Genomic DNA, 7,888 nt, shown 5'->3' with positions numbered 1-7,888 from the left:
TTAAACTGCTTTTTGAAGCATTTCTACTGGAAGGGCTGCACTAGTCGATGTGTTTACTAATGCCCAGTTAAATGGTGGATCTCTTTTGTCCTGTGAATTTACATGGTCCGATTTGCTAATAATTTATTTGAACAATTCAAAGAACTGGATCGCCTCCTTCTTTAATTTCTTTAAAATCGAAGGGAAGGGAAGCTTTTCTTGCTGAGCTTGACGAGCACGAAAATTTTATCCGTTTGTATGGGGTGACGCGTTGACGACGAAACATTTTATTAACAATAAGCAATAACAAAGAAAAGGAAAAATATTAATAGTAATAAAACACAATGATATCATGTAAAATAATTAGAATAAAACGTAATGAATAAGAAAAATTAACGAAGTCTGAAAAAAACAAGTGAAAAATAAATGTTTTAAATTGTTAAACTGGCAACTGTGCTGCATTAGTCAGACGATTTAATAAAAAGAAACACATTTTTGAACATGTGTTTATTAGCAGTCTGCAGTCTAGTCAGTTTAGATTGGAATCTTGAAGTCTTGAACAGTTTTAATCTGATTTAATCGAGGAAAACAAAATGAAGGTAATAACGTACTCTTTGTCGAATGAACTACAATTTCATTGCTTTAAAATGTTAATTTATCAATCAGAGACTAGATGTTCTTCAAATCTTGGCAGAAAGGAATGAAAGAAGAAAACGCGAACTGGAGCTCAATGGTTTACCGTGAGAAAGCAAATAATTCTTTGCCCATAACCCCAAATTTGTCAAGGCAGGTAACATATAATGGATTATTTTCTGTTTGGGCCCAAAACAAAACTTACACACATTTTCACTCAAAGACTCCATCCTCGTTGAATCATCATCCCAGAGTGCTTCGTCAAAAAGTAGTAGACAGGAAGAATTAAATCGTGCTACAGTTCTGGATATTTTTGATGATACACAAGTTTATCTTTTTTATTCAAATGGTAAATTCTCAATTGATTGATTGTTTTATCTTATTATCATCTTCATTCATTCCCTTAGGCGAAGTTAACTATTCTTGGCTTGATAAAGATCTAGGTATTAAAGATGTTCCAAAGATGTCTTCTTCAGATTTGGTGAACTATTTGCGGTCAGAAATAAAGGTATAATTTACAAAATTGAATGTTGTGGCTCTAACTGATTGTTTCTCATTTTGTTTTAGGGCAATAAATTACAACGATCATTGTTAACCTGCAAATTATCATGTAGGAGATATTTGTTCTTTCTAATGTCAGTGACAACAAGCAAAGATGTGGCAGAACTCAGAAGTGTGTCTTAAGATTCTTTCAGAAAAAATATCTGATAAAACTCAACAATTCTGTATTGAAGTGCCTGACTTACTTCTAGTCCTGATGAATTTTGGTACTGTTCAAAGCAAACTTTGGCCTGTGGCTTTGGACATTTCTTTTCCTCGCCCATTCCGGAAATTTTCCATGAACAGTTTCGATTCGGAAAAACATCATGTCCCTTTCCCTCGCTTGAATTTGGAGAAAATATTGTCTCTCTTGAGTTTCAATGTGAAAACATATCCCTATTTTTCCGAGAACGAGAAAATTGGAATGTGCAACCTCTTGCTAAACCTTTACATGGCCAATTTTATAGCTGGAGACACTTTTCTAACTCTCAAAATCAGAGACATTATATCACGTATACTTGAAAGTTTTACAGTAGAGGAATGGAGGGAACTTAATTTCAAAATGGTATTTCTTTTATATTATGTTTTGTTTTAAGTTCTCAAACTTATCTTTTTGGTTTTAGTATTGAAGAACTTATTTTGCAGTGTTGGATTGAGAACCTGTAACCTACAGCGATGGTTCAACGAATTACGTACAGTATATACCAACAACTACAAGCCGTGGAGCAACTACAAGCTGTCGGTTCATCAGCGATGGACTCGAGTAAACGACGAGCAATGGTCGTTTGCCGAAGGGCTTCTTCCGCCAAGGCAAGAAATTGACTGCTACTGAGAACCTTGGTGCTAGAGCTGACGGATTTGTTTTGTGATTGGCGTTGCGATGCAGGGATTATAGGGAGCGTTGTAATTTGATTCCTGCCTTTTGCTTGTTGAGGTGACGACACACTCTCTGGAGCTCATCCAGCAACAAATCTGCAAGAAAAACCAAATAATTCACAGGTAAGAAAGAAGAAGGCACAAGTTGTATTATAGAGTTTTTAATGAGATTATTTAGTCCACACCTAGATTTTGGTCCCATTCGGAGATTGGGTACTGTGTCTCGTACAGTTGTATTGCCTCCGCATCTCCATTAAGGTTCCATGACTATTGATGACTGGTGGTACTCATCGACGTTGAATTCGGTATGTCTCCCATTTCTATCTTTATAGTTTTTCCTTTATTTTCGCCTCTGTGTTCAACATGGTAATATTTTATAACAATTTATCATCCGTTTCCGGATGATTTACAAGGGTAGTAAAAGGACACTGCAATAGGGCGGGGTTGAACACAATCAATCGAGAGACAGGTCGATATGCTGATAGTCAATAGGCTCTTGCGTGCAGTTGTTTCTATGTGACATTTCCATTCGGTATGCGACTTGAATAGTCTAATCTCTCCCATCAGCCAATAATATATGGACAGCGACGCATATAGACAATCACGTGGACATGTTGGGAACCAAGATCACCCATCAAGGTTTCCCTCGTCTTCCGCTCAAGGTTTTACGGTGCAAACCCAAATCGCCATTTCCCCGTTTATTGTTGAAGTAATTCTCTTTTTATTCATGCCTCCTCCCAGTAATAAACCAGGAAACGAATGGAAACCTAACTCAAATACCGATAACCTTTGCTGCAGCTGCCTTACAGCCACAAGCAGGAAAATTATTCTTTTCTTCAGAAAATTGTTTTATTTTTTGTCTTGAACCCCCATATTTTCTGTTAATATTATAGATTTTTAAGTTGAATAAGTTAATGAAAGTTTGAAATTGCTAACTAAATCATTTGTATGTTGTGTCATAGGGAAAGCTGCTGGAGTAATCTAGTGTTCATCCTCTTGATTCATTTCGTGTCAGCTAGCAGCTAGTGAAAGGCGTAACGATTCGAGCTGAGTTGCTGCCGCTGCGTGCTGTCTGCAAGAAAGCAATCAAATTAGCTGTCGCTAGGTGGCTTAAAATAATTTCCACTAGGTTGCGCGAGTGTCTTCAGGGATAAATGAATTATGGTCGTGACGTTTCTCATGATGAAAATGGAAAGGTCCAATGCAACAGTAACAGTAATTATTTTTTATCCAATTTCCTACTAAAGTACTTAATCAATATGACTAGAGATCAATTTGCTATTTGAATACCTTGCCAATCATAACTTTGTAAAATTTCAGATGTTGTTCTGTTGGACTGCATAGTTTTGTCTTACTCCTGGTATTCCATGATCATAATGAGTCCTGCATGGAATTGTGTACACACTGTGTTTCCTGATGGTAATCTTAATATTTTCTTAAATAGGTCCGCTGCTGGTTATTTTGTTGCAGACAGCTGGGGATAGGTGTTCCTTTTGCAGGTGTGCTACCTGTACTGGTTGTAATTTTCATCATGTACAGAAACAATTCTTAAGCAGGTAAGTGAATCATGAGAGTTGTGGCTTTCCAAGTCCCTTTTCTAATCTACTTTAATTGATTTTGTAAAAGGATGTCGAAGATCTTTCCTTTCTCCACGTGGTTGCTGAAGTGTCATGAAGATGTGTGTTTGGGAGGGTCTCTACTATATTGCAAGACAAAAGTGTGATGAAAACAGGAAATCTGAAATGGTAATAATGTACTGGTATGATAAATCAAGTAGGTTAGCATTTTGTTCTTGGTTGAAGATAATTGACATCTTATTTCATGCTTCAAATTAGAGCTTTCGTGGAAGGTTCTTCGTACTTGGAAAGAGTTGTAAATTTTGTTTGATCAGACAGAGCAGATTGCATATGCTTAAAACCTGAAATGAAATCTTTGCGATGTGTTGATCTTTGGTCATTTCTTTTTCTTGTTTAGTGTATGTTTAAAGTAGATCATTTTTGGTATCTTTTTTCACATTTCAAAATGTTTATTCATGTTCTTTTTCTTTGTAGGTGTCCATGGTTCAGTTTGGTGGTACATTGGTTTTGCAGTCCTTTTCCAGATGAGAGATGCGCTGAAATTGGGCTTGTATAGACTTACAGTTCAACATCATACGTGTGTCATGTGTCATTTGCCTTTTATGGTGTCCATGCAGTATATGCAGTGTTGAACAGTTGGGTAACATAGTCAATGTTGCCTGATGGCTGTCGGGCTTATTTTATCGGCTGCGTTTTGTCGATATGTCGTCTGTTGCTACCTGTAACCGCGTTGAGGTAATTCTTGATGTAGGCCTACAGTCACATTCAATCATTGACTTTTAGTTAAAATCTCCCTTCTCATTTCAGTTCAATCGTCAGCTGCCGTTCCATAGATCCATTGGTGGAACTGAGGAGAGGTTGCTGAAATTCAAGACTCGTCAATAAATTATGTAGATGTAGACAAATTACAAGTGCATATTTGGGCTCCCTTCTTCAGTGGCCCCGTTTCCTAAAAAACCAGTAACCAACGCCCGCCGGTGGTCACTCACTCGCTGCGATAACCAGGAGGAAGGGAGATGTTTGATTGAACGGGGACTTGCAAGGGGAATGATTCGATGAAATCTGTTGGAGGGTCATGAGTGAGTCTAAGCCGGAAGTCTATGTATGATGCATGGCTCTCTTAAAAACTGTTCCTCGGCTCTCTTCGCTCTTTTTCCGGTTTCTCTCAACCATGGTCGGGTAATCTCCCTGGTCGGGTAATCTCCCTGGTCGATTCAGTCGGGCAGTGTCTCTCCCTGCTTGACTGGCAGCAGTTTGTTCCTGACGGTCTGTTTCATAAATAAACCATACGTACAATCTGTTATTTTACCATTTATTATTTTAACATAAATACACACAAATAACTAAGTAAGCAGTAAAATTTATATAAAATAATTCATTAAACAGTCCGGGAAATGGGCCACAGAAAAGAAGGGAGCCCAGATATGCACTTGAAATTGATGTACATCTTCACAAATTATCAATCTTCAATTCCAGAAATCCCTTGTTGGTTTCCAACCAATATAGCAGAGGAAAGGGATACACCTGAAAGCAGAGTAAATGTTGATTATACTTTCCAACAATGATGTAGCGACAGTAAGCAATACATCAAATCTATCTTACGTTGTCATAAATTAGAACTCAAATGGTGGTCACCACAACCTCTTCAGTGGTAGCATTGTCTTCCAATTGTCCAAATAGATAACAGCAAAAAATTGGATCTGGGGAAGGCAGCAATATCTTGGAGATTTACCCGATTTACTACAATTTGACAGCAAAAAGTTAACCTGAAATGTGATACATATTAAATGCAACAGTAGTTTGTTTAAATGCTGGACCAAATAAGTATCTTAAAAATAGAAACTATTTACCTTTGGAAGACAAAGCTTTCATTACTGGATTGTACCATTTGCTCTCTGTTGTCACAAGCACCTGTGTCACACAAAAACTTCAGCTGAAATTTTCTGAAAACATTAATTCAAGAATGCAAGTAGAATCATTAATTGCTGTGTTTTTTATAAACGGTTAAACTAACCTTAAAATCCGAATCTCAATTTATTTTGTTTGAATGTTTGAAGTAACTTGACTGTGTAACTTGGGAGCAGACGAAGTTACCCAACCAAACATTTTCGTGGCAATAGATTTAACCTTCAAATTCGTATACAGTGCAAAAACTCATTACTAGATGTCGCATTGTCGCCCTTGTTGTTCCTGCATCATGAAACATGGCGAAATAAATTGTTGCTTATTTGCACTTATTTTTCTGTAATTTAAAATACCAAATTCAACTTCGTGTCATATGTAGGTTGGTTAGGTTAGATCTTGATCTAGTGTCCTTATTTTTGTATATTATAACCAATTATTTCTTAAAATTTTAGATGCAACTGTCAGTCATTCCAACAAGTTGACTTAGCGCTTAGTCACTTTCCATCCAATAGACTCATCATGCTGTCAAAAGCCTAAAATTAAAGTTTGAAGCCCAGATATAGTGGAATACAAATGTGCTGAGATAAGGTAATTCCCCATTACTGCTACCAGACCATTACAATTCAGATTTTTCATGTAACATAGGTATTCTTTTTCATGAACCATAGGATCTTTTCTGAATCCCGCAATTTTGGTGGTGTACCCTGCAACAGCATGTTTTTTGTTATGGCTGTTTCTTCTTCTGCTTAGAAGGCAACCCAGATGAGGGATAGGTATAGTTTTATTTCTCATAGGTACATTTGTGTAAATTTGTAAATAACGTAGAGAATTTCCTTGTCCCATTTCCACATAGAGTTTCAGAGACATGAAGAGTGTGATGTGAATAACCTGCTGTGGATTCCATTTTTACGGTTTGTTTATCATGAGCCTTTCGGTGTGCTTCTTAGAAAAGGTAAAGATTGACATACTTAATTCATTTTTGTATTTTCATTCATGAAAAACACTTTTTTTTACAGAGCACGCAGTTTCTTTATGGAATCGTGTGGTCCTGGCACGGAGATTCTTGTGCCAATGCTGACCTTTTCCATGACGGAAGAGGGACTTCCACCAACGTCCATCCCTATCTTCGCGACATCCTCCTCCATCCTCATCTAGCTTATCATCTAGCTTATCATCTAGCTTATCATCTAGCTTTACTGCTTCTAAACACAATTTGGCGAGTTTCTGGACCACTTCATGATCGCTTCCGTCCGCTGTGCAGTCACTCACCACGGGATTATGCCCAGGTACCCGACAATTGAATTATTTTTTATTTAGATAATCTACTTAATTTAAGCTCTGTCTATGTAATAGTTCCTAAATCGGGCCCTTCTTCACTTGAGTAGCAAACGGAGTCTTACTTAAATGTTTCCTTTTCTACCGCTAGATGGCTTTTCGATAATTTTCAGCTGTCAAAGCAAGTCAGTTTCAGTTACTTTGCACATCTCCTTAAACATTTATCGGTAGTTTTTTGGGGTAATTTTTTAGTGATAACGGACGATAACCATTCCCCCAACAAAGCTCACTTGTTAAATTTTCGATATTTGCTTATTTTTTCTACTTCCGGTTTTACTCATTTCAGTCAGTAGTTTAGTAAATATTCATTCGACGTTCAAACAAACCACATATTCGTGATCCTCGTAAAATTTGTGGTAAAGTTCATGTATTTTTTTGTACGATTTCGTACTTCCGGTTTCAAAAATTTTCCTGAACTATAGTTCAGGAAAATTCTCGATTTTGGCCAAAAATTGGATTTCGTTTAAAACATATCAGATCGACCCAAAATTTCATGGGGATCACGAATATATGGTTTATTTTGACGACAGCCCAACAGTTGAGGAGCTATTGCTTACTTCCGGTATACTTCCGGAAATTTTTCAAAAAACTAGCAAGTGAGCTTTGTTCTGTGTACCGTTCTCAGTATTTATAGCTGAATTTTAAGCAATTAAAAATGCGCTTTTTAAGTTTTGAGCAAAAAAAAACAGATAAATGTACCTTTATGTGTCCTGTAACTAAATAAGAATTATTTTGTCTTCATCCAGGAAATGCAGAGGAGACGTTGAGAAGACGGACACCAAAACATCGCCGGTATCTCCAAAATGTCATCGCGGATCATCATTTGTTGTTGATAATATGTGTTTGTTTGTTAGTTAACCCGTTGCTGCCACGCATTTGTTCCCCCTTGTCGATACGGTGATCCATTCTTGAGGCATGCATTCCATGTTCTCCCATCACCGTGTCAGCCCGGACTTGTCAGCAATGGCAAGTCCCTTCCCACCTTGGTCATGGATCCTTCAGACATGGCGCGTAGAGAGTAGAAAACAACCTACGGGTTGTAT

General features: G+C 37.3%; 1 protein-coding gene and 3 long non-coding RNA genes across 10 annotated transcripts; 3 read left to right on the top strand and 1 right to left on the bottom strand.

Annotated features, from left to right (window-relative positions):
• The first annotated feature begins 329 nt into the window (after window positions 1-329).
• Window positions 330-1,315, top strand: LOC124349637. 2 transcript variants are annotated; one of them, XM_046800399.1, is made up of 6 exons: window positions 334-578; window positions 646-712; window positions 766-769; window positions 836-961; window positions 1,020-1,120; window positions 1,180-1,315. In XM_046800399.1, exons 2-6 carry the CDS (start codon window positions 653-655, stop codon window positions 1,294-1,296), a joined length of 408 nt encoding a protein of 135 aa, XP_046656355.1. In that variant the 5' UTR covers window positions 334-578; window positions 646-652; the 3' UTR covers window positions 1,297-1,315. The 2 variants fall into 2 exon arrangements, 1 of the variants encoding a protein (XP_046656355.1); XR_006920302.1 differs by lacking the exon at window positions 766-769 and having other exon boundaries at window positions 330-578; window positions 770-961.
• Window positions 1,316-2,042: 727 nt separating this feature from the next.
• LOC124350480 lies at window positions 2,043-4,797 on the top strand. 2 transcript variants are annotated; one of them, XR_006921019.1, is made up of 7 exons: window positions 2,043-2,151; window positions 2,207-2,333; window positions 2,991-3,243; window positions 3,473-3,584; window positions 3,655-3,773; window positions 4,080-4,340; window positions 4,413-4,797. It is a non-coding gene; the product is annotated as an uncharacterized LOC124350480 (long non-coding RNA). The 2 variants fall into 2 exon arrangements; XR_006921013.1 differs by lacking the exons at window positions 2,043-2,151; window positions 2,207-2,333 and adding an exon at window positions 2,788-2,874.
• A 104-nt stretch (window positions 4,798-4,901) lies between these two features.
• LOC124350272 lies at window positions 4,902-5,717 on the bottom strand. The gene is made up of 4 exons (XR_006920637.1): window positions 5,620-5,717; window positions 5,456-5,548; window positions 5,208-5,371; window positions 4,902-5,129 (listed from the first exon to the last, which is right to left on the bottom strand). It is a non-coding gene; the product is annotated as an uncharacterized LOC124350272 (long non-coding RNA).
• A 72-nt stretch (window positions 5,718-5,789) lies between these two features.
• On the top strand, window positions 5,790-7,862 carry LOC124350253. Of its 5 annotated transcripts, none has more exons than XR_006920600.1 (6): window positions 5,790-5,885; window positions 5,963-6,098; window positions 6,179-6,283; window positions 6,364-6,462; window positions 6,527-6,796; window positions 7,592-7,862. It is a non-coding gene; the product is annotated as an uncharacterized LOC124350253 (long non-coding RNA). The 5 variants fall into 5 exon arrangements; XR_006920608.1 differs by having other exon boundaries at window positions 5,790-5,889; XR_006920592.1 differs by having other exon boundaries at window positions 5,790-5,898.
• Window positions 7,863-7,888: the final 26 nt, after the last annotated feature.

This window comes from Daphnia pulicaria, chromosome 1 (genome assembly GCF_021234035.1).
Source record: "Daphnia pulicaria isolate SC F1-1A chromosome 1, SC_F0-13Bv2, whole genome shotgun sequence".
NCBI classification, from domain to species: domain Eukaryota; kingdom Metazoa; phylum Arthropoda; class Branchiopoda; order Diplostraca; family Daphniidae; genus Daphnia; species Daphnia pulicaria.
This window is presented reverse-complemented; position numbering and strand designations above follow the sequence as displayed.

Excerpts from the sequence above, each read along its gene's own strand:
- LOC124349637 (XM_046800399.1), top strand. The coding sequence starts at position 653 with ATGTTCTTCAAATCTTGGCAGAAAGGAATGAAAGAAGAAAACGCGAAC. Across the intron at positions 962-1,019 it reads TTATCTTTTTTATTCAAATG|GCGAAGTTAACTATTCTTGG; the intron begins GTAAATTCTCAA and ends TCATTCCCTTAG. Across the intron at positions 1,121-1,179 it reads ATTTGCGGTCAGAAATAAAG|GGCAATAAATTACAACGATC; the intron begins GTATAATTTACA and ends ATTTTGTTTTAG.